Source organism: Anopheles coluzzii, chromosome 2 (assembly GCF_943734685.1).
Source record: "Anopheles coluzzii chromosome 2, AcolN3, whole genome shotgun sequence".
In the NCBI taxonomy this organism is placed as follows: domain Eukaryota; kingdom Metazoa; phylum Arthropoda; class Insecta; order Diptera; family Culicidae; genus Anopheles; species Anopheles coluzzii.
The window spans coordinates 105,495,917-105,520,209 of NC_064670.1; the positions used below are offsets into that span (position 1 = coordinate 105,495,917).

General features: G+C 44.6%; 2 protein-coding genes across 2 annotated transcripts; one reads left to right on the top strand and one right to left on the bottom strand.

Annotated features, from left to right (window-relative positions):
- Window positions 1–9,004: 9,004 nt before the first annotated feature.
- LOC120953195 (uncharacterized) lies at window positions 9,005–10,560 on the top strand. The gene is made up of 2 exons (XM_040372942.2): window positions 9,005–9,524; window positions 9,599–10,560. Exons 1-2 carry the CDS (start codon window positions 9,522–9,524, stop codon window positions 10,388–10,390), a joined length of 795 nt encoding a protein of 264 aa, XP_040228876.2. The 5' UTR covers window positions 9,005–9,521; the 3' UTR covers window positions 10,391–10,560.
- A 1,080-nt stretch (window positions 10,561–11,640) lies between these two features.
- LOC120950841 (integumentary mucin C.1-like) lies at window positions 11,641–23,804 on the bottom strand. Its single transcript, XM_040369195.2, has 4 exons — window positions 23,691–23,804; window positions 23,493–23,571; window positions 12,733–13,904; window positions 11,641–12,662 (listed from the first exon to the last, which is right to left on the bottom strand). Exons 2-4 carry the CDS (start codon window positions 23,493–23,495, stop codon window positions 12,140–12,142), a joined length of 1,698 nt encoding a protein of 565 aa, XP_040225129.2. The 5' UTR covers window positions 23,496–23,571; window positions 23,691–23,804; the 3' UTR covers window positions 11,641–12,139.
- Between the last annotated feature and the right edge of the window lie 489 nt (window positions 23,805–24,293).

Consider the following 24,293-nt stretch of genomic DNA (forward strand, 5'->3'; position numbering starts at 1 on the left):
GGTGGTGGTGTGGAAAAAGATACCCCTCCTCCCCGTAGGGGCGGATTTGTTTGCAAATATTACCACTTCAATTGGAAATATGTGTGCGATTTCCGGTAGGGAATGATTCGGTAGAACATTCACTCAACACTGGGGAAGCACTACGAATCATGTACTGAACAGGCAAGCCACAGCGTGTAGTTTGCGCAAAAGGTTAACGCATTCACCAATTGGATGAGGTGGAAATAATATTTGCATCATTTGTTTGCTTTCGATTCGGTGAGTCGATTCGGTACAAAGGAGCAGAGGTCTTACTGTTGACCTTTGGTGTGTCTTTGTATGGGGGGATGGTGCCTTGCAAGCTCTACTTATTTAAAGGTCCGCTTTATGCCTTACATGGGTGAGATTTAGTGTGTAAATGATAACCTTTTGTTGATGTAGAAGGAAATTATATTTCATCTTTTTTTTTCGAAAAAGATCTATCATATTGTAGTTATGTGACCTGAATCGCTAAAATGGCCTAGAAATGAATAGATCGTCACAACACAATCGAATATAATGAAGATCTGTTGTACAAAGTTTCTCTTACAATCATAGAAAAAAACATTTAAATATTGATCGTTAGTTTCATATAAAATTTATCTCCAAGTTGTAATAGTCCTCGGCTCTATTGATTTTTTTGTAGTAATTTGGCGCTACGAGTTGTGACCATTCTTAGTTTAGTCATTGAACAACCAGCATCGCCTGGTTGTTCTTTCTGGCAAATATTTTTTGGCCATTTGAGCGGAGAATCGAAACTCCCTAGGCGTGTTTATGTTTATGTTTATGTTTATTTGTCTATCGATGGACAATAATGCCCTCTCGAACCATTTTAGCAATGTTTTACAATGAGTTCTTTACAATGGATTACAATAACATAGAACATAAAAATGTGCACTATGGAACCAAATTTAACACAGAAACACGATCATTAAACTCAGTTGGCGAAATCCTCGGCTCAAAAGCGTCGCTGACTGCGTTGAAAGCACGGCACATGAGTAGGAACGGGTCAGAGGAGCCAAATTGCGTTCTACGGTCGTCGAGGGCCAACATTGCCCGAGTCCGGAGCGGCCTGGCCGGAACGTACAGGTTGACGGCAGCCAGTAGTGACGGAGAGTCAATACGGTCGTCGAGAAGTCCCGTGATGAACGACAACCTGGCTTTTCGTATTCGCTCACTTAGAGTGGGTAGCCCGAGTAGTAAACACCTAGTCCGGTAATCGAGCCTTTGGTTCCATGAGCGAAGTGCAAATCGTGAAATTTTGCGCGGGAATGATTCCAATCGAGCTAACGGACGCGCTGCAGTTGGCCACCATACGATATTTGCATACAGGCGGTCCCCGAGATACACGGTACCTCTTATACGCGGATTCGGAGATACGCGGTTTTCTAAATTTGACAATTCTTTGAGCAAATTGTACTGATTTGACACATCAATTTCAAATTGTCAAATAATTTCCGTTTTGATCGAATGTTAAAAACTATTTCAAAAGGTTTAAAACAGTTATATTCAGTCAGAATCATATCAAATAATTCATAAAGTGACTAAAACCGCCCCCTACTTGCAAAATTACACGAAAATTTGTGATATTTTAGCAGGAAATCACGAGATTCGACTTACGCGGAAATTCGAGATACGCGGTATTTTGCGGCCGTTTGCGGTCCCCATTAACCGTGTATCTCGGGGACCGCCTGTATTCCATCAACGACCGGATAAGTGAGCAATAGAGCGCCTTGGTGCAAGGTATATCATTAAGCTCGCGAGTCATATTGATAACTAGTCCTAGCATTCTATTGCTGGTGGCTACTACGTGATCCAGCTGATCCTTAAATGATAGTTTTGTGTCGAGCAAAACACCTAGATCCTTAACACATTGTTTTCGCGCCAAGGACTGTTTATCAAGTGCATATTCATACAATGATGGGCAGCGAGAACGACTGAAAGTGATGGCTTCACATTTATGTGTGCATAGGGATAAAGCATTACGGTTGCACCAACACTGGAACTCATGCAAGGAAGTTTGCAGTCGGGCGTGGTCTTCTGGTTCACGAATAACACGAAAAATTTTCGCGTCATCTGCGTACAGTAGATGATTATCAGCCGGAAGGAGCAATGTCGCGTCGTTGATGAAAAGAAGGAACAGCAAAGGACCCAGGTTGCTGCCCTGCGGGACTCCAGAAGATGCATGCACTGGACTTGACATGTACGGGCCTAACTTCACAGAATATTGACGATCTGTAAGGTACGATGCAAAAAAGCCGGATGAGCCGGTCTTGTAGTACAGTCGTCAACTCGTACGACTTAACAACATGCCCGTCATGGGTTCAATCCCCAAATAGACCGTGCCGCCATACGTAGGACTGACTATCCTGCTATGGGGGGAAATCAATTAGTCACTGAAAGCCAAGCCCACAAGTGGGTACAGGCAGGCCTTGACCGACATCGGTTGTTGAGCCAAAGAAGAAGAAGTAAGGTACGATCTAAGCCACATTATCATAGGGTTTGGGAGACCAAGTAAGTCGAGTTTCGCTAGCAAGATGGAGTGCGATACACTGTCGAATGCTGCCTTGATATCCGTATAAATAGCATCTAGTTGTAAACCGTTATCGATAGATTTATGACATTTGCTAACAAATTCTAGTAGATTAGTCGTTGTAGATCGCCTGGGTACAAAACCATGTTGATTCACACTAATATAGTTGCAGGCCGAGGCCAACAATGGCTCGTAGATTAGCATTTCGAACACCTTTGCACACACGCTGAGTGAGGTTATGCCACGATAGTTTACAGCATCATTCTTACAGCCCTTCTTGTAGATGGGTGTCATCCAGGAAGATTTCCAAGTGGCAGGAAAGGTTCCACATCTCAGGGAATCCTTAAAAATCTTCATCAGCGAGGGAGCAAGCGTAGAAGCACACCACTTTAGGATAACGGCCGGTTTGAGCCACGCATCCTGCGGACAATCCTTTGGAGGATTGCTCGAGCATGGATTATGCTCGAGATATGATAAACCGGATAGTCTAACGGTGGTAAAGGCCGGCAGAAAATGATGGTTGAAACCACCAGGATACCACCAACAAGGCTCGATAAGCGACTCTTAGTTCGACACTAGGCTCAGAGAACCTCATAAAGATCGTTGGATGGGTCAGGTAAAGCAAAATTGGTTAATGATCGAGCACCTACGTGTATGGGAAGCTGCAGCAGTCTGACTGCATGAAAAGTAGGTATAAGGCAAATAACTAAATAAACTTAGGCTTTGTTTAAAACTACGAAGAAGGATACTGTGTATGTGAGTTCTTGAAAACTGAGAATATAAGTACATAAGTACAATGGCCACGCTTTATTTATGTCCAAGCAATTTGGACATAATTATTTGTTTAGATATGGTACTCACCACAAAAATTACCCAATTATAAAACTCCAAGATGTGTCCCGTAATGTTTTTTTTACATCATTAAATATTTGTAATTTAGCTAGAAGTAAGGTCACTCATGACCTTTCCAAGCACAATCATTCTGTAGCACAATTATTCTATGTTCATGATTTTTTTCAACGATTTTTTTTAGGCTAGATTATGCTAGTTGATTGTAATGCCATCAAAGTATCCCACAAAAGTCATTAATCATATGTTTTAACGTCTTTTGCAAATGGACCTTGACAGGGTCGTTAGCTCGGCGCACACTTTTGGCACATGCTTTGCAAACCTAGTTGATTAAATATACTGACAAAAATGAGGAATTTGCATAAAACGCTTTAATTGGACCAACGATGCAACAATAGCTCTGGCAACAATCCTGCTAATGCACCTCTCATTCAGCCCTTCCACGCAGGGCAGCCTTTATCGGGCTGGGAACGATCAGACGGTATTCAATTCAGTGGCGGCCAGTTTCCCTACTAACGCGTGCCCTTCGTTTCGTCAAACCGAAGGAAAAACCTTCAGCCCAACCAATGGTCGGATCCGTGCACGCACCATATCAATTATATCTTCATCAAAAGCGCACTACGGTTTCTTGCGGTCTGCGGTGCGGTAGAGTAGCGAACGATTTTTCACGGCCCACCACCAGGCGGCCGCTTTACACCGCCCGGGGAACTATCGGTCTGAAGATGCATCACAAATCTTGAGAAGGGGATGAGCGTAGAGCTCCACCGAACGGGAGATAAAGAGAGAGAGAGAGTGTGTGTGAAAGAGTCAGCAGAAGCCTACACGATGGCTCATTCGAATATGTCGCGCAGTAGGCTGAACAGTGAGGACCATTAGCGAGTATAATTAGTTTGCCATACAGAGCGAACGGGACAAGGGGCGGACAGACAAGGCTGCTGCCATTTCGGTGCGGGGCCCGTTCGCCCAGATCGTCTACCTGGCGAGCGCGTCTATGATAATGTGAAACTAATTTCAATGCTAGTAAACTCGTCCCGAGCGCGGCCCGGCCCATGCTGAAGGTACACCACTTCGCTCGTTTCGATTAGTGTACCGATGCGTTTGTTTGATGCGTTGCGCAAAGATGTGTACACGGGGTAGGAGCAACGCGTGTGCGAGAGCGTGCGCGCGCGTGCCTGCGCTCACTATTCAGGAAGATCGCTGACGATCGTTGTACAAGGTGCTCGAATTTCATGCCACAACGACGCGGCGTGCTCGCGGCGTGGCAGAAATGGAGGCGATATGTTTTGTGTGTTCGGTACGTTTATGTGAACTTCGGCCAGGGAACTCAGCAGGAGTGACCTTTCCGATGTAGCAGAAAATGTACGGGGAACCACATTACCTGGTATGTCGCTTAATGGGGCTTTCCGTTCGGCGAATATGTGTGTATTTGAGCAGGTGAAGTGTTTGAGCAAGCCGAAGAGTGAGTTCTCTAGTGGCTGTCCTGCCAATTACCCCCAAACCCCCTTTTTTGGGTGGCAAAACATTCCGGAAAGACGGAAGGGGGGACTGTTTTTGGAATTTGTCTTGGAAGCTTGAATTGAAAAGAATCGACCACACCGGACGCACCCTTCTCCGGGGAGTGAGTGCCCGTTACGCTACATCTAGCGCCGTTTGAGCAGCGGCAGAAGCATCAGCACAATCAGTGTACGAGCTTCCCTGCTAATGAAAGTCAAGGTCGGGATCATTATTATGCGGTAATTTTTGGCATAAGTAAAGCCTCGCTGTGCGCAAATATTTGATCCCCTACTTGCAGGCGATATCGTACTGAGAAGAAGGATTAGAGAGGGGAAGCTGTTTTGTCATTCGGTAGCGAATGGGTGGTGCAAACAAAAGTGCGCTCATGGGTACGTGTGTTTGATAGCTGGGGATGGGGGTTGCATACAATGATAGATCGATCGATTGGGCTGAGGTTCGTTTTCTGTACCGTCGCGCAAGTCTTTGGTATTGGTCGAATCGAAAAACATGATCGAATATACAGTCAGCAATCGCAGATGGTTCGACGTTGACCAGACCTTGGGGCAACGTTAGCACCGTTTGCAGGGGAATTTGCAAATTGAGCATATCCTTGTTTGAGTGTGTGGCAGCTGGGTATGGGTTGGTGTTGCAAAAATAGCTAATCATTTAGCACAACCTTTCAAGCAATGTGTCGGATGAAACATTGTAATGTAGGTGATAACACAGTTCAATGTGTGATGGATGGATTTATGCTGATCCCTTTTTAATATTTTGCTGAATATTGCTGGAATTTGCCATGAGTAGATCTGTATTTTTAACTGAAATGTATTAATAGTTTAATTAATTTCTGTGACATAATTTTGGAGTAATAATAATTTGGTAATCTCTTAGATTAAAATAAAATATAATGATTAAACTAACATACAATAGATCAGCATGTTAGCAACTTCATGTCATTTCGTATTAAAAATAACATACATATTGTATTTATTCATCAATAATAAATGATAAATGAAAAAGCCTTCCTTAAAGGCTTTTTCTGGAGCTTATTTGTCCTAAAATACTGCTGAAAAAAAGAAACTTCAAGATGAAGCTCTCCATTCGCCCCTCCGAAATGTCAAAATCCCTTTATCAAAAAGGTCGGATAGGAAAAGGGCCATCGCTTACACTGTCCTTCAATTTGTACAATTGCCTCTTTACTTACACCCATTGCAACTGCCCAACAAACAACAAAAAACGCATCTAACCACATGTACCACACGTCTGCTAGCCGGTTGAAGATGACCCGATGGCATTTGCATGGTGGATGTAGTTCCCTCTTTCCTCGGGTTGCTCGCCTGCTCGCCTTAAAATGTGGTAATTTCATTAGACGCTCAAGCTTTTTTTCTCGGGGGCCTGAAGTACAATCAATCATAATCTACCGAACCGATCGCGGAAGGTCGCGGGCAACCGCCAGCCAGCCAGCCGGGCCAGTAAATATTAGAAGATGCATGCGATAGGGGAACAATACGATCAAACGGTGTGCGCTAGCACATCTTCATCTGTCCGCTTGTTTGACTAGGTGTTGAGAGCGGCAGCCGTTTAGATGGATTTGGGTTCGAAAAATGTGTAATACGTACACACACGCACACGCTCACATACATGGAGGGGAAATTATTTTGACATTTCGAATCCGGGTGAGCTAAATTTGTCTTGCACTGTCTGTGTGCGCGGTGCCGTGTCCGTGATCTGTGAGCCGTTAAGAGTTTAAGAATGATTTATTCCGTGTTTGATCCCAAAAAATATCCAGAGAAAGAGAGAGAGAGAGCGATAAACAAACAGAGCAAGAGAGAACAAGACAGAAGTTTAATCTGCAGCACAGAGTTAATGTCGTGGCCGCCGTTGTTCCGAAGCTAAGCCATTGCGGATCTTTCCTCCGGACCTACCTTTGGATGAGAACATTTTCCTTCTCCATAACGGTGGCGAAAAAACACAGCTATTCATTATGCAGTCCTAAATCCGGAGAGCTTAAAAGTGTATGCATTTTTACAGGTTTTATTGCTGGTGTTTAAATTTACTCCCCCGTAGGCTCATCCGCGAATGAATGGTGATCAATTCATCGGCGCTGACGGTGCCGGCGATCAGTCAACCTGGAAGGTGTTAAGTTCAAATTTTATCCATGACGGCACAAAGCCGTTAAAAAGCGGGGGGAAAAGGCGGTTATAGGAGCGTGTTTTTTGTTGTTCTTCTTTTTGCTCGTGTACTGCGGGAATAGTAAAGGATTTTTCACCAGAAATTCAGCCCATCAAAAAATCCCCGGAAGTTATCTACTGCCCACGGTGTACACCGGTGTAGAGAATGCAAACAACCGTGCATTGAACCGAGCAGCGTGAGGCAAATTGTTTGCAAAGCTACTCAATGCTCTCTTGACATTTACGATACCATTGCGTGTGAGTGTATTTGTACATGTGACTATGCATGTGGTGAATGAAGCAACCAAGAATGCCAAAAAGGTCCGGGAGCAGCACGCCGAGAAGGTAGAGGCGTGACATTTTCGGCTGAATTCATCATCCGAAGGAGTAACGTCCGTGCACACTAACATTGAACTGAATCCATCTTCGGCATGCTTTGATTGAAGGCGGAAATGTCTGCTGAAGTGCGGGTTAAGGCGGGATCATCATCAGGCGGTTGTGCGGAAACATGGTTGGGCAAAAATGATGGTGCTGTAGAGAAAATTTTTGGCGCATCTTAATTTGCCCAAGAGCGATGAGTCGGTTCCACGCCAGTGCCGGTGACGGACGAAATCCGGTTACGGGATTTTCCCAAGGATGTTTGCGTTCTATTATGCTTTAGTTGTTAAATTTTTTACGGTTCTGGCATTTCTGTTACAGAGCTCGAGAGCTTGAATTACTTTTAGAATAACCGCTGCAGCGTTGATTAGCGTGTCGCAGCTCTGTTTGGGTGTTGCCCGGTGGGAGAGTTTATTGGAGGCAGTTTACTGTTTGAGGAGCGAATTAGTGCAACAATAAAAAGGTGCAGTTCCGGGAGCTTTGAAGCTCTTCGAACAACATGGCTTGTTGAATGAATAATGAGTCATTTGCTGATAAAATAGGACTCTTATGGTAGTAGGAACAACGCGATTGGTTTTTGTGTTGTTGAGATTTTCCAATCATCTTAAAGGAGTTGCCATGTACACGACACACGCATTTCATTGTTAACTAGGTATTTACTGACTGCGAGAGTTATATTCAACTAGCCAAGAGCCGAGATGCTGACATAAGCCAACGACATAGATAACATTGATCTACGGGTTTTTTATGCAATTGAAGCTTAGCAGAGGATCAAGCTTGAAACAAATAACCTCTGCATGTCGATAAACGTGCCAAGGACCAAATGCAAGTGACATAAGGGATGTTATATAAATTCTATTTTGAAGTCGTCCGGGAATTCACGTATTCAAGGGCAACGTTAGCACCGACCAAAACAAGTTGTATCAAAATTAAACACAGAAAAATAAATAAATCAAATACTAAGAACAGGGCTAAACACTGGATGGATGTAGTGGATATCACGAAGTATCAATTAAAGCCGCCTTAGACATGCAGACTCATTTTAAAAGACAATCTGATATAATTTCAAGATCGTGAGACTCTTTCGGTTGAAATGTTTTGACGTCATAACACTTTTGTTAGAGCGTTCTCGATCTTACGCGATGTGAAACCAGATCATTAACTTCAGGATACTTTTGTTGATGGCGAAAACGTTGTAAAAAAGATAAAAATGCACGGCATGAAAAGTCGGAAAAGCTTGCATACCTCTACTTATGGGCCAACATTACCACTATTCCTTCAGAAAGGAATGGCACGATCTAGGGTTTAATGTAGGTGGTACTTGCTTTACATCGCTTTTTATTTTTTGCTGAATTCAGTACTGCAAATGGAAGGTTTGCTTTTGAAGTTGTGAAGTACTTTCCATTTAAAAATTTGATAAAAAGGAGCGTAAAATTTTAAAACCATTATCATTTCGTGTCCGTTTTCGAAAATGTATTGTATTTATTGGTTTCGGATGGCCTTCAAATTGTGTGAAAATCACTTCTTGCATATCATTCCGCCAACAGTCTGGGCAAGCAGTTGGTTACGCATCACACAGTTGGGACACCGTTGCGCTCAATTGCAACAAAAATTGTCGAAAAAAGCCGTTTCCACCCTTGTATTGCTGCACGGCCTGGTGCAAGCTGTTTGTGGAGACAATTTTCACCTACGAAAACCAGGTTCGACCAAGCGTATCTCCACCGTGTGGAGAAGTAGAGGGAAATGTGACCCAATCATCGGGGTCGTGGTATATAAAGTCTAACGGTAAATCAGGGATAGGTGTCACATCCGATCCGTCCTCCCATCGGGTAGTACAGTACCCTGAAGACGCAAGTAGCCATCTGACAAACCCGTGTCCGCGTAGTCAGCTGCCTGTTGCCTGCGGATTAAGTGTGAGAAACTCGCGGACCAAGGTCCGGTTCCGACGTCGACGCGCCCGTTTTGCAGCCGGAGCAGGTGTTAATTTGTGCCGCTAATTGTGCCGTAATCGGTAGGGAAAGGGAACTTGAATACGTAATCAGGGAGCCGTCGCTGAGTGGATAACGTTTACGCCAAAGATGGTAAGTGATGAATTCTTGACCAATGCGGGGAGTCAGTGTTCTACAAAGAATGGGATTGTATTTTTTGTTTGCAGAGGAAACTGTCAACTTCGACGGTGTTGCTGTTGGTGGTGCTACTAGTCGGCGGTGGATCGTGTGACCCACAGGAAGGATACTTTTATCCCCGACCAACGCCACAATGCTTGCCGCAGGTTTTTACCGAAACCGTAACGGACTATGCTACCGAAACGTTAAACCACTTCTTCACCGATGTCAACACGGTGTACTTGACGGACTTCATAACCTCCACCGTGGTGAACCCGGTGCTTATCACCTCCACCGAGTATGCCGTCTCGACCGTGGTTGTGCCGCAGCTGGAGTATGTGACCGAGACGAGCACACTGGTACTGCAGCCCAGTCCCGTCGTCCAGTACGTGACGGAAACCGTCTTCTCCACGGTATTTGCCCAAGGCGATTTTAGTGGTGCCGCTGTCAACACTTATCTGCCACCGGAACCGCCGGCACCCGTACCCGTGCCCGTTCCGAACCCGTTGATCGTCAACAATGGTCTGCAGATTCAGCAACCTCCCCCACCACCCCCATTCATTCCACCCCCACAGGTGTCGCTTCCGCCTGTGCTGGAGCATCCCGTCACGCATCAGCCCTTCCTGCCGGGCGGGGAAAGTTTCGAAGGACACCGCGAGCTCGGTCAACTGGGCAATGGGTTCGATGGATTCGGTGGAGTTCATTCGCTACCGAACGTTCACGCACTGCCGCCACCGCCGTCGTTCGACGAGCATGAGGGTTATCGCTACAAGCGCAAGCTGAACGAAGAGACGGCAAAGAAGTCGGCCTCCGAAGCGAAGGTTGCGTCAAAGTCGACGTGAAACTGCGACGGTGCTGCGGATTGCATACTGTAGGGCGGGATTGTTGTGTTGCGAGCAAAGGTGATGTTATCTCATGTGCCGTTTAGCTAGTTTTTGTATAGACCGTTTTTAACTTGTTTTAAATAAAATACTCATAAAAGCTACTCAGTAAGAGGGCAATGAATTGTTAAAAATAAGTGTTACATTTGTTTTATGCTAGATTTAGTTGATATTTACTGCCAAATTGAAGAAGAAGTACTAGCTGCAGTACTTCTCCATAACCATCAGGAAGGCTTCAATCAGCCAATCCTTTAGTTTTGTATTTACTGCCAGCTCTAATAAAAACAACTGTTAATATCTTTTTAGACTAAGCATATTTTCGAAATGTTTAAAATGTTTAAACGCTTAAAACGCTCGGTAGTACTTCTTATTCTTCTTCTTCTTTGGCTCAACAACCGTTATCCGTCAAGGCCTGTCTGTACCACTTGTGGGTTTGGCTTTCAGTGACTTATAGATTACCCTCCATAGTAGGATAGTCAGTCCTACGTATGGCGGCATGGTCCATTCGAGGCTTGAACGAGTTGACGACTGCTTAACCTGGCTTAACCGGGATTGGTAGTACTAGTGTTACTATATAAGTAAAATTTCCAAAAAAGACGTAGTCTGCTTGATTGATCTGATACATCGTGGCCAAATACTAATAAATTTATTAATTTTCTCAATTATGTTGTGGAATGTTGTTAGTTATTGATTCCTAAATAGTCCTAATTATTAAAAAATTAACACAATAACCGATTGCATATCTTCAGGCGCTAAGTAACGACAGCATGACAGAACAGGAAAGATTTTCTTTTTACGTTTATGAGTTGCAAAAAATATCGAAAGCATGAGACACGACTCTTTGTAGTGCAGATAACTTTAACGACAACATGTGAACTGAAAACGGTTTACATGGCTTGCCCGAAATACTTTTCAAATAAATGTAAATATTGCAATTAGAGAAAACGTAAAGGCGAAATGTGAATTGAGTCTTTTCCTTCCATTGTACCCATCTTATGAAGGATTCTTTGAAGGCAAACCTAAAAAATCATACAGATATGACCACGTATCATCGTTATCCCAGGCAGCATAGTCTGAATTTTGCATAAAATTTTAATCGAAATGCATGTATTTTTCAATACAAATCCCATGTTTTGTAAAGAATTGTACAAAATGGTCTAAAATCTATGAACACTCATTCACTGTTGAAAATAAAACAACATTGCTAAACATTACCTTTGATCAATCAAAGACTTTATTTGTGAAATCATTACGAACACCACACGCACACACATTTACACGCTTACACACACAGTAACTACAAGGAAAATCACAACCAGGTTGCTGTTATTGGTTTTAGCTGTTTTTCACGCAATCAGTAACCAGTCCTGGTGTCAGCTAGGGGGAGGGAAAACATTTGCCACAAAGTGAAGTAAGGTGAGAGGAGCAGTAAGTAGGTGAACACAAAAGGATGCAACAACTCCAACGATCTAGCTTTGTCCTCTCCGGAGGAGTTTTGTTTTATGTACATTGATTTACGAGCGGGGATCCTACAACTAATCACTGCAAGCTGTGGGCGGGCGGCCCACAGTTGCCGGCTTACAACCACACTTAGCAAACGAAGGTATGAGTATTTCTGTTTCTTTTCTGTATCGCGTCTTAACGCTTGATGCTACTCTATCGAGCTATTGGAGTGAAAAGGCTCCCTTTTTCTTCCTACAGCCTGTTGCCTTAAGCATTCCAGATCAGGTTGTTTCGTTCATCGTCCTGCGGTGGCAGAACCTCACGGTGCAGACTGGGCACACGGGCAAAGGCGGGTGACAGCTGGTTGGCGGCCGCGGTTTCCTTTACCGGCAGGTACGCGTTGGTAGGCGTGCATGCAATGACAGTGGTAGTGGACACTTCCGTTTTCGTTTCCGTCTGCGTGCGGGTGATGGTGGTAACGCCCGGATCGGGCAGATAGGTGCGGGCCGGTTCGCACACGGTCTTAATGACTGGTGGCAGAGTAACGGTGGAGTAGATGGTCGGCGTTACCGAAAGCTTGGGCGTAACGGTGACGGTTGTGGATGCGGTCTGCGTGATGGTACGAACGGGAGCCGTTACGGTGGTAGTGCTAGTAGCCTGCGGCGTAACGGTGCGTGTGATCACGTTCGTTGTGGAAGCCGTCGTCGTAAGTACACTGGACGGAGTGACGGTGCGGGTTATCGTAACGGTTGGTACGCTTTGTGTAACGACGTACGATGGTGTGAGTGTTCTGGAAGTAGAAATACAATCATGGAATACAGTATGTCCATACCTAAGTAAATAGCAGATGCGTTACTTACCTAGTAACGGTAGCAGTATCGGCCGTTTGCTGCACAACGTACGTGGGCGTTACCGTGCGTGTTTGCGTGCGTGTCTGGTCCAGCGTAATCACAACGGTGGAAGTCGGCACAACCGTCCTGTCCACAGTAACCGAGTCGAGGTAGAACAGTCGAGTGGACGTTGGCGTAACGGTTCGGTTCACCGTTACCGAGGCAACGTAGAACACATTGGTCGAGGTAGGCGTCACGGTCCGATTGACGGTGGTCGATGGTAGGTAGAACACGTTGGTACTGGTCGGCGTAACGGTGCGGTTCACGGTGACCTCACCCGCGTAGAACACATTGGTGGAGGTGGGCGTTACGGTCCGATTAACCGTGGTCGACGGTAGGTAGAAAACGTTAGTAGACGTCGGCGTTACCGTGCGGTTGACGGTGACCGAGTCGGCGTAGAACACATTGGTGGACGTGGGCGTTACGGTGCGGGTAATGGTCGTCGAGGGCATGTACGAGATGTACGTCGAGGTAGGTGTGATCGTACGCGTTATCGAGACGCTGCTGGCAGTGATGATGTTGGTCGAGGTAGGCGTCACGGTACGCGTAGCCGTCACGAACGGCGTCTTGCTGATCACGATCGTGGTAGTCGGCGTGACGGTACGCTCCGTGGTCAGTGGAGGTCCCCGCGAGGTGATCGTGGTCGTCGTTGGTGGCAGTGTTTTCGTCGTCGTTATCGGTGGTTGCGTTACCGTTACTGTCTTAGTGTCCGGCGGTAGCGTGGTCGTCGTATCCGGCGGCAGATAAGTGTTGGTCGTTCCGCAGAACGGAGTGGCACTGGTCAGAGTTGTCGTAACGGTTGTCGGGATGGTTTCGGTAACGGTAGCCGTGGTCGTCTGGACACTCGTTTCCGTGCGGACCTCGGTGGTGGTTTCGACGACGGTTTGCGCCTGGCCATCTTCCCACGGACACTTTGGTGGCTCGTACTCGTAGCCGCACTCATCGGGACCACCTTGGCATTGGTTCGTCGGTTCGGGCAGCTGTTCGGTAGGCTTCTCTATGACGTATCCACCGAATTGTTCCTGTTTTTGGCTGGGTGCCACCTTCGTATCGGTGTCGGCGGGGAATGAGCCAATCTCAAAGATGGGAATCTCTGCGTGACATAATGCCACCAGACATAGCACTGGCAACAGTTGGCGCAACTGGAATGGGAAAGTAGATGAATGAAAAATGAAGTATAGTAAAAGTTTATGACACATTCCATAGTTTATATTTCTGGTCCATAACTGCAATGTTCAAAGAATTAAAAACAAAATAATCAAAGCTTAACACAGCTTTATTTGATGTAGATTTACAGACACGTTACATTACAGCCAAAACCGGCTCCATGCCCAGAAGCTGTATGACCGTATGTCGATGAAAAATGTCTCTTATTTGAAATCAGTTGAAAAACACTTGAGCGCCCTGTGCTAAATGTCCGAAAATTCCATGCAAATACGGTAATTCCCACAGCCTCGTGCCTCACAAATATCACTCGGTGAAGGTAATTTGGAGGCGTTTCCGATGCATAATATTTATCAATCACCCACCGTCACCCCATACTCGCAAAGCTCGACCTCAAATTGCCGCTAATGGAATGCATGTGGCCCCTCAAAGGTTAACACTGTTTGCCAGCTACCGGTTGACGGTAGCTCGAAGGAAACGGTCAATTTATCTATCAATTAGAGCCATGCGAGGATGCGTGAGAAGTGATTGGAATGGCCCCAAAACGGGACTGCAAATCATTGGCGAGCAGGTGAAGTGACGAGTAAGTGCAGGAAACGGGGATCGGATTCGGAGAATGAAACTCCATCCATCATTTGTATCATGTTTTAATCATTTGGAAATATTCATTCATTAACATGCATCGCTTGTGCGAGCGAGTAGCTGAAATGTCATCGAACGATCAGTGCAAACAAGATCAATGAGTACCAGCGAGTCCGTTGCGTCATGGGTGCTTGTTTGGCAAGCCCACTGACGACTCTATTTGCTCAGCTTGGTCATCAGTCAGCTTAGCTCAATCTTATCCGTGCTCCGTGTTTTGTTTTTCTGCAATTTGTTTAGTCTCGTTTGATTTTTGTTTCGCAGATCTTGCAGCACTACGCTCAATCTACATTGTGTACAGCCACACACCGATTTGCCGATCGTGCGGAGGTGATACGGTACGGGGTGAATAATGTAGCCGCAATGCAGTTACCCTCCGTATATCTTAGTTACACCATCAATGACACCGTGTTTAATGCTTGCTAAACCTTAACGCCACACACTGCGGGCAAGTGTCCGGTGACGGATGCACGCATGTAAATGCACTCATCGTAGAGCCTGCTCATCACCGGGGGTAAAAATTCAAACGAACAAATAGCCAATGAATGTGAAATAAGGGACGCACTGGCTAGAGGGGCGTTAGCGTATCTCAGTACTGGCAGTTGCGTTACCGCATCGCTTTCACGGCTCGTTGCGTTGCCCTAGTCGAGTGCTTCCAGCTTCTCGACTAGCTAGAACAAGCACCCGCACCAGGGACTCTCGCCGCGTTGTCGGTCTTTCCCGAGAGTGACTTATCCGGTTTCTTGTTTCGTTTCGTTCGGGGTAGGGGGGAGCAACGGGGAGTAATTTTTCCTTGGGCGTTTGCACTGTGGCGAACAAGAATTGTGATGGAATGTGCGATTGGTGTGGTTAGATTAAGTGGCGGCGCAACCTTGCCGACATCCTTTTCATTGCCGCGCCGTTTAAAGGAAGATGAACGAGGCAAACAATCACGTGGGGTGAATGAAAGGAGGATGAGAGGAGCAATGACGGCCTCTTAGTTGAAGCTTCGGTGTAATTAGATTTTGCATGAAATCCAACCAGCTAGGGGCAGTTAGGAATAGGTAATTAAACGAAGGCAATCAAATAATTATAATGTTATCTACATGAAGCGCTCAAAATGAGAAGATTAATTATTGTAAGCTAACACGATATTGTAATGAAATCTAGTTATGCGTTGTTACTGGATAAGAGGATTTTTTGAATCAATTGCGCCAATAATTGTAATTAAAACGTATTGAATAAGAGCTTTCAGGCACTTTATTTATTACAGAAGTTTTTATATATATTAAAAAAAAATTATATCTTCTAACCATCAATCAAGACTCGTTTGCTTCATACGATTCGTAAAGATCAGGTTTGATTGTAAATATCTTTACTATGATAATTTTGATGTATGTACCGAAACACTCCTTTTAAATTGAATGGCCACTCACAAGCAGTCTTCACAAACCTTCTAAGAACGTCTATGTCATAGAATTGACATCGTTTAAAGATACGAAAGCGGGAGCATTTTCAAGGACATTGTAGTTTATTTCGAAATATATTCCTGTCCTATCTTTAGCAGCTGAAGCACCAGACATCAACTAATTAACTAATGAACTCCTGTTCGCGACAGCTTCCTTTACCTTTTCGTGGAAGGATAATGTACACGATCGTTTTTGTAAAAGTCTCCGGAAATGGCCAATCAAATCATTGTATTCCCTCGCTCAATCGCACAGCACATCCGGGACCGGTGGAAGTGGTGGAACGAAACGAGTATCCTAAAATACACAAAGGCCTCCCAAGGCGTAGGGTCCATTGAACTGGACCTGTTTTCAAGCTCGCAGCAATCGACACCCCGAAAGCATGCCCGCATTAGACGCTGATTTCAAAGTCAAGGTGTATCCTTGTACTGAAGATGACCCACCTGGGGATCTGAGTCTGAGCGCGGCATGTTGGTTTCCTCTTCTTTCGCTTTGATCGTCGACGAATTAAAAATTTGTGTAGAGGAGAAAAAAAGAAAAAAGAAGACACACAAACCGATATCAAGTTGGCTGTGAACCAAGTGTCAACCGGTTTTGTGCCCCTAGCGACAGTGTGCACATGTTTAGCTTCATGTTTGTTTTCTTTTACTTCATTTGAGCGATCTTCTCGCACTACCTGATCCTCCATCCGCTCGTTATCACGCTGCCGGATCATCTCGCACCGCAGCTATTTCTACGAAAGTTTTATTTTCGTCCCAAGCGTGTTTCTAAATGCGGTACCACGGAGCGTATTTTGCGGGCGTTCATGCCAAAAATTTGCATTTTATTATCAGAAAATAGCAACCCCGTTCGCGGATGGCTTGCGGAAAAGGAAACGAACACACAAAAAAGCGGCAAAACTAAAATGTCCAAAGTGGCATGGGAGTGTGATAAATAAAGTAACAAAAAATATCATCCTACGTTGAAAAGGATGTTTTGCAAACGGAGCTTAGCGAGGGGAAAATACGAATGGCATTGGGATGCAGCGAGGTAGGATGCATTAAATGTGATGACATTAGCATTGAACTTGATTGAAAGCTGGCCGGTTGCATGGGAAAGTCAGACTGTTAGGAATGAATGCTCCACCCATTTCGGTGACCGTGAGGTGACCGAAAAAGGGTTCGTCGCTTTTGCCTGGCTGCAGTCTAACGTCAACGGCAGCGATGGAATGGATGTTGAGTTTGAACCACACCACACACGGGTTTGCTGCCACGGATTCATGTATGCTAATGGTTGAAAAATGATTCGGAACACGTCTAGATGTTGTGATCCACACGTGTCGTTACGATGAGATCATGGTGCGTTCAAATCGCTCCAGCGATCATTTGTTGACATTTGAGCTAAATTTGTTTGCGTATTATTGGAGTAAAAGGGACAGTTCGGTATTTTTTGTACGTTCTGTGGATCGTAAAGAAGCTTTACGGTGTGTATACACAGCAAACCTTCCCCAGTTTCCTTATGAAGATGAGAAGTGAAAAAAGGAATCAATTATAAACACCCAAAACTGGTTAATGCCCGGTTGTTACCGTTGGTTGACATATGGACAAGTGTTCCCGGCCAGCAAAACGGTTGTCTTCTTTGACGTTTAAAATAATTAATACACATTAATCACGCCGTTGGGTTTACGTTAAGGGAAAACGCATTGCACTACCGTCCTCCTCATATGCATATGCAATCGATTCGATCGATCGAACCTTATTACGGCGTTACGGCAGAGTTGCAATAAATGGTACATTGTAATTTACCGATTCCGTGTACGATAAACTGGCCACTGATTGTTGAAATCGGTTATATGTTCCGGCAACACTGCAACGCTAATATGGGGGTTGCTGTACAGTTTTGGGGAGCGAGTAAAACAAGTCATTGTTGCGTCATTGTTGAGGTTAAAATTGTACTACCCCGTTGCGTGTTTGCTTCAACTTTGACCCTAAAGTGGCAAGCTGCCACGAGGTATTATTGACGCATGATAAGCACAAACATGTGTGTCTGGTGATGGTGTGTTTGTATGTCCTTCGGTTGATCGCTTCCTGCCGTTGTGGTTGGCGTATGTGGATGTAGCATTTTTTGTTGCTGCTGTTGTTGTGTAGCTTCTCTGTTGTCGTTGTTGTTGGTTGTTTCGAAATGATCGCTTAAATAGTCAATGCGGCCGTATCGGTGCGGTGTAGCTATTTCAGGACGAGCTATTTACCTTATGTGAGTAGCTTTTTTCATTAGCATGTGCTTCGGGGAGTTTGCGTTGCATATGGAATGAAGACATTTGAGCGACTAGCCATCATTGGGGAATCCTGTTTAGCGCTAAACTTTGTCTAATATATTTTGTGTGCTTTCGTTTGATTTGGAAAGAGTGTTTCGTTTTCGCAATCAATGTCTCTGCCCAGTTGAGAACATCATGCTAAGCTGCCAACTGGTTCAACTCGTTCGAGCTAATGTTGATTATGTTTTGCTCCACCAATAATATGTTTATGAAAACATTCCAATAATCCTTAGCAAGGTTCCCCAACTCAGCAACCAAAAACCGGATCGATCGAGGAAACGCGAATGAAAAGCGAATATTGATGCTATTCAAGTCATCACTATTAAAATAATGATAAATCAACAGCACTAGGCTGGGTAGGCTGTGCTTCCTATCAAATGCCATCGCCAAAAGTCGTTAGAATCGCGATACGGCTGCATAATTCACCCACCCAATGGGATAGGGTTGGGCGCTTGTTTGAGCGAAGATCCAATTGGCTTCACAAAAATTCATACATACCGGCAATCGCGAGTCGATGGAATCTTTGACTCACAAATATAATAGACAAAACAGAGAGAAAAAAACCGCGCAAAACCAAACGACCGGTCAATACTTTATCCCCCCGTGAAGATGACAGGTTGACATTGAGCGTTGGGTTCGAATCGGTTGAATAAATAAGCGCGCCACTGGGTGGTACCTGTCCGATCGCAGGTTCATCGGCAGCAGCACCAGCAGCATCGCTGGATGCTTTGCGTGAGGAAGCGACCACAGCCCCATACGCACCGGGGGTGATGTTTTAGCTACGAACCGGGCAGACGACCTTGAAGATGTCTCACCTGCCCACGAAAGCTTACCGGAAAACCTGTTCCCACTTTTGATCGCCGTTCGAGTCGATCGCGTCGGTTCGGTTTGGGCTGGGTAGTATATTTAGCTAACAATACCGCACGGGGTATGCTACGCTTGCGATTGGATACTAAAAGATCCAATTGTATATGGAAAGAGCATATGGGTTTATGGTGCTTGTTTAAGGTGCAAGGACGCAATAAGGTGTTTGAATGTTGCAATGTGGAACGATAGGACGCATCAATCCTATGTGAATGCATACGTGTTGGGGTTTTGAATGATTTGTTTTGAATGAAATTAGATGATCGCCTTATTGTAGTCATTCTAAAGGTTATATTGGTAGGATAGCATAGTGTGAGGAAATTTAATCTCCTCGAAACGTCAGTGATTTTTTTTTACTTAAAAAGGCTTATTGAGGGATGAGTTAAGTTCTTATACTTAATAAAAATTATACTTAGGCTTATTAGTAAACAGTCAAAGCCTTGACATTTAAGAGATTGTTACTATAGTTGGGCTAAATATTGCATGAAGGAAGTTACATACAAAGTGTTCCTTCTAACATTTGATCAATAAAGATCGCGTGTACTTCTGTTTCCCAGGCAATTATTGGATTTCGGCAAACAGAAAATGTGTTAGACTAGTTGAACAATCGTTAGTGATAAATGTATAAATGTAATGTAAAAATACTATCCAATTCGACCATCTGGTTACAACTTATAATACAATTTATTGCCTTTCAAAGCAGCTGTTCACTAATCTTGAAACATTCAGTAGCTGAGCTTACGATGAGACAACTTCAACGAATCTTCTGATTTTGGTTAGTTTAATGTAAACCACTTAGTTGGTAATGAGGTGAACGCTTGTTCATTATGGCCACTATGATAATTTAATTGAAAAATTATATGGAGGATTACTACGTTGCTCAAATCAAAATTATTATACACATCACAAGTCTTGGATAGTTTGGTACGGTTGTTTGAATTTCTACAAAAAAACTAACATAATTTAAGATTTATTTGAGAAATTAGCAAGCAATAGGTCAACACATTCCAACTAATCACCCATATCACATGGCGCACTAATGGTGTGAACGATTCTACCGATGCAGTCCCAAAATTTCAACTAATCGTATGCATTCCGTTTTGTTCGATCGTCTGCATCTTCCGCCCACTAATTAGCATCTGCCTAAACATCCGCCTCCATAGCTCATTTCTCGTGCCAAAACGCATATCCAATAAATCAATTCGAGCGTAGTTTTAATTTACGACAGGCAGGCGTCAGCATCAGTGAGCAGAACAAAGTGTGCAGACAACGCTCATGGTGGTCAAGAGGGTTGCAAATACAAAAGCGCATACAGCCGCAACCTTATTGCATCACGGCGGGTGGAAGTATTCGTCTTGTGTGTGTGTGGCTCATTAATTTTGGCGAAAAAATGCAAATTAGTCTGCGTTTGATCTATAGACGATCGTCGAGCGAATGCACGCTGGGCGCTGGGACAAGACGCGAGCGTTTCCGCCTCTCTGTGTGTGTATGTGATAAATGTATGTTTGATGTGCATTCATAATTGAGTCCTTGGCAGAAAGTGGGCGGTAAGTTGATACACCCACGAAAAGGCCCCATTGCTTTGGCCTTCCTTTACTGCGGATCTTCGTGAGTCATTGCAGAAGTAGGTAAGATGTCGTGATAAACGCCTAGAAAGCTCTTCTAAGTGGCTTTCTTTTTGCGATGATTTGCTAGGCTCATTTTAGGCGCCCGTTTTAAGCAAACGAACCACGCACAAAAGCTCGTAAATGCTATGACAAACGCCGGTAGATATCGGAAGCGCTTAGCCAACCAAGCAAAAGATTAATAATGATCGTACGTTTGTGATGGCAAAAGCCACAGAACCATCGTGCACCGACGATCAGCAGTGCTTTCGGCAAAGCATTTGTGCAAATTTCTCATGCGACAAACCCGCCCGTTAGTACCCCCGGCTGATGGATGGGAAGCGATTTATCTCATCCCAAGCGTCCACCACACGTCACCCGTTTACATACTGTGGCGCATGTTTTGGGCGGGTTTTGTTTCATTTGTTTTAACGAAGGTGGCTTCCCCCTCCTTCATTGCTGCAGGAATACGTGACCCGTACGCGTGTGAATGTTGTACGAAAAGCTTCGGGTTGGCACTGCTGGTGCAGGTTGGCGCGAGGGCAAAAGGTAAATAAAGGAAAAAAAGAAATGAACCCGTCGAACTTGGGACGCGAACTGGCTTTCCCCTTTGGGTCATCCGCTTTGGACGGTGATGATCGTTCTCCTTTTTTAATGTTACTCTCATGCTGTGATGGTGGCTGTGGTGGGAATGAAATGTAAGTTGCTGCACATCTGATCGGTGCAATCGATACCGGACTCATTCGGCCGTATGTAACACAGTGCAAAACTGTACTTTTGGGCTTGGCTGTGTTGCTGCAAGGATGTGCGCAGCAGTTCACTTGAAATGAGCTCTTCAAGTAAGATAAAGACGACGAAAAGGAATTTATACCTCATTGACTGGTTTCTGTTATTACGCTTACTTCTTTTATTGTGCTGGCTTCCCTTATTGGGGTTGAAACCGCTTTACCGGGTCAGGTATAAGTATGATTTGTTCAAAATCGCGTTATAGTTTATTTTATGTGACGTGAGTACTGGCCCGTGGTTCGGTCTGGGCATCACCGACCGCTCCGGAATTGACCCTGACGTGCTGAACCAACCAACTCGCTAAGGGCAGATGCACAGTGAGAGATACATTTCAGCTGCGACAGTGCCGGGGTGTTGTCAGAGCGAATTAATATGTATGACACAGTGTTTACGGTGCTTTTTTATTTTGGTGGCTTCACCCTCATTGTATCCACCCCTATGAAGCTCCGCATGCAGCCTGAGGGCTTGGTGAGCGTGATTTAGCAATGGAGCCAATTTACGCACACCATGCGCTGCAAGCATCATGGTTCCCTTTGGTAATGCTCCGTCTCGCTTTCTCGCTCATTACTCCCTCATTGTGTATGGTAATGATGAGAAAGATGAGAGCTTAAGACTTCGGTCAGCGGTGCAATGGGCTGGTCTTGAGACCCCACACGGGTACAAGTAGATGGGCTTTTGTATTTTATTCCGGTGACCACGGATCCACCGAAGTTACGGTATGAGTGTGTCCGTGAATCACGGCAAGCAGCAGCAGCAGCAACTGATCATGGTTGCAATGGCGAAATTGGCTTATTTGCATGATATATTTTGTTGTTGTTTGATTAATGCTTTGTTTTGTCCATGTCTAGTTAGTGTAGGTTGAAATTAGTTGTGTAATATTTCATGCTGTCTTGCACGTGCCCTAAACAGCACAACTAAAACGTTGCGAAATATTATATCCACACAAACTTACAGTGATGGAAATCCCATCAAAACAGTCTCAAGATCGTCCAGTTGATCTAGGCTTCCTATTGGTGCATAAACAACATGTATTTTAATAAAACATCCAAAAATAAGATTATTTATTCAGCATCGTAGAATGATACGGCACATCGATTTCAAGAACAGCGCGATAAAACGACATGTGAGCGTGAAAGGAACCATCGTTCACGCCCCGCATGCGATCGCTCTTTGGTTAGATGGTTTGCCAATTCGAGCCTGTGTGTCCTCCCCGCAAAGGCTACGGAGGCATTAAATTAGCAAAATTAGCATACACCCCACAAGTGGAGCTTGAGCGCTGGCGAAAAAAACCTGATATCTGTCAATTGTCATTCACACAGCACACGTCACAGATTTGAAGGCGTTTTCTATCACAGGCGGGAGAGAATTTCTGCTTGAAAAAGTTTTACTAGCTTTGCAAAACGATGGTTCCATTCCCATCTTATTCCGACCTTAGTAACAGGATCGAACGCCCTTTAGCTGATGTAGTGAGCACACCTGTATGATCGTCTGTTTCGATTCATCTTCACTCAAGTTCACCCACGTGCTGAAGTTCCTCTCCGTGACACAGAATCCGTCACCTTAACCAGTACAAAAGCTTTGCCACTAGGAGGGCTGGGAGGAGGCAGTTGTCAAGGTAATACTAATTGCCACCGCTTGCTAGGATGATGACGCCTTTCACGTGCATTTCACGGCCTAACGCGACCAGTTGCGCACGGTTACTTGCACTTTGACGCATCGCATATTGAGATGGCGCACTGCCGAGAGCGGATGAGAATGCAGATTCCACCCTACTACTGGATTTTTTAACTACTTAGACGACATGTGCATGACCCCTCCAAGGGGAGCAATCAATCATAACGCCAAATCACTCGGAAGCTCTGCTTCTGACACGATAATTGAAAGTTCATATCGCTTTCGCACACTTTATGTTTCACCTGTGTAGTATACACTCACCATTTTTAACGCAACTGATGTTGTAGAACTTTTCAGAATGTCCACTTTTCACCGGATAGCGATTTTTTTTGCACGAGCCCTGCAAATATTGAACAGCGTTGTAAAAACCCGATCACTTCGTTCTGAAGATGGTGTAAAGACACCGCACCACCACACACTGGCGCACACAAGTAACTATGCTGTAAACTGGAAACGGACCCCCTTTCTTTTGCGTACTTCCTCGGCACGGGAAAGACCGGTCGCCGGACGCAGAGCAGATTGTGCCGGCTGCTGTCGACCGAAAATTAAGTGGTAAACTGAAATTTTTTCACCCGTCGCAGGATGCTTTTATAGGTGCGCTGGTCGACGACGGCCGCTAGAGCGGTCCCGCGTTCCGGTCAAGCTCTTCTCGCCGATGGCTAGATACTGGGGTTGATAGTGGATGCGCACACTAGCCAAAGGGAGACTGGGGCGCTCGGGGTACGTTCGTGCGAAGGTGATGATTATCATTGACTTAGCTCTATTGCTAGGGACATGTACTATAGACAATGTACTATAATTAGTAACAGAAATATGTGGAATTAATAATACTATTATGTGTAGTAAACCTGATTGAAATATAAAAATTCAGATATAACTGATTTTATAGCTAAAAATATAAATAATAGCATAAAGTATAATAACTAAACATGCAAAAATAAGAAAGAAGGATTAACACGAGATAACATGAGGTAAATAAAACATATATTAACATTAACATCTTTTCGTAACCGTATTTTTTCTTCTAATTCCCTTTAATTATTCTCCTAAGTTTTCTATTAC

Excerpts from the sequence above, each read along its gene's own strand:
- LOC120950841 (XM_040369195.2), bottom strand. Across the intron at positions 12,663-12,732 it reads GATACTGCTACCGTTACTAG|AACACTCACACCATCGTACG; the intron begins GTAAGTAACGCA and ends TTCTACTTCCAG.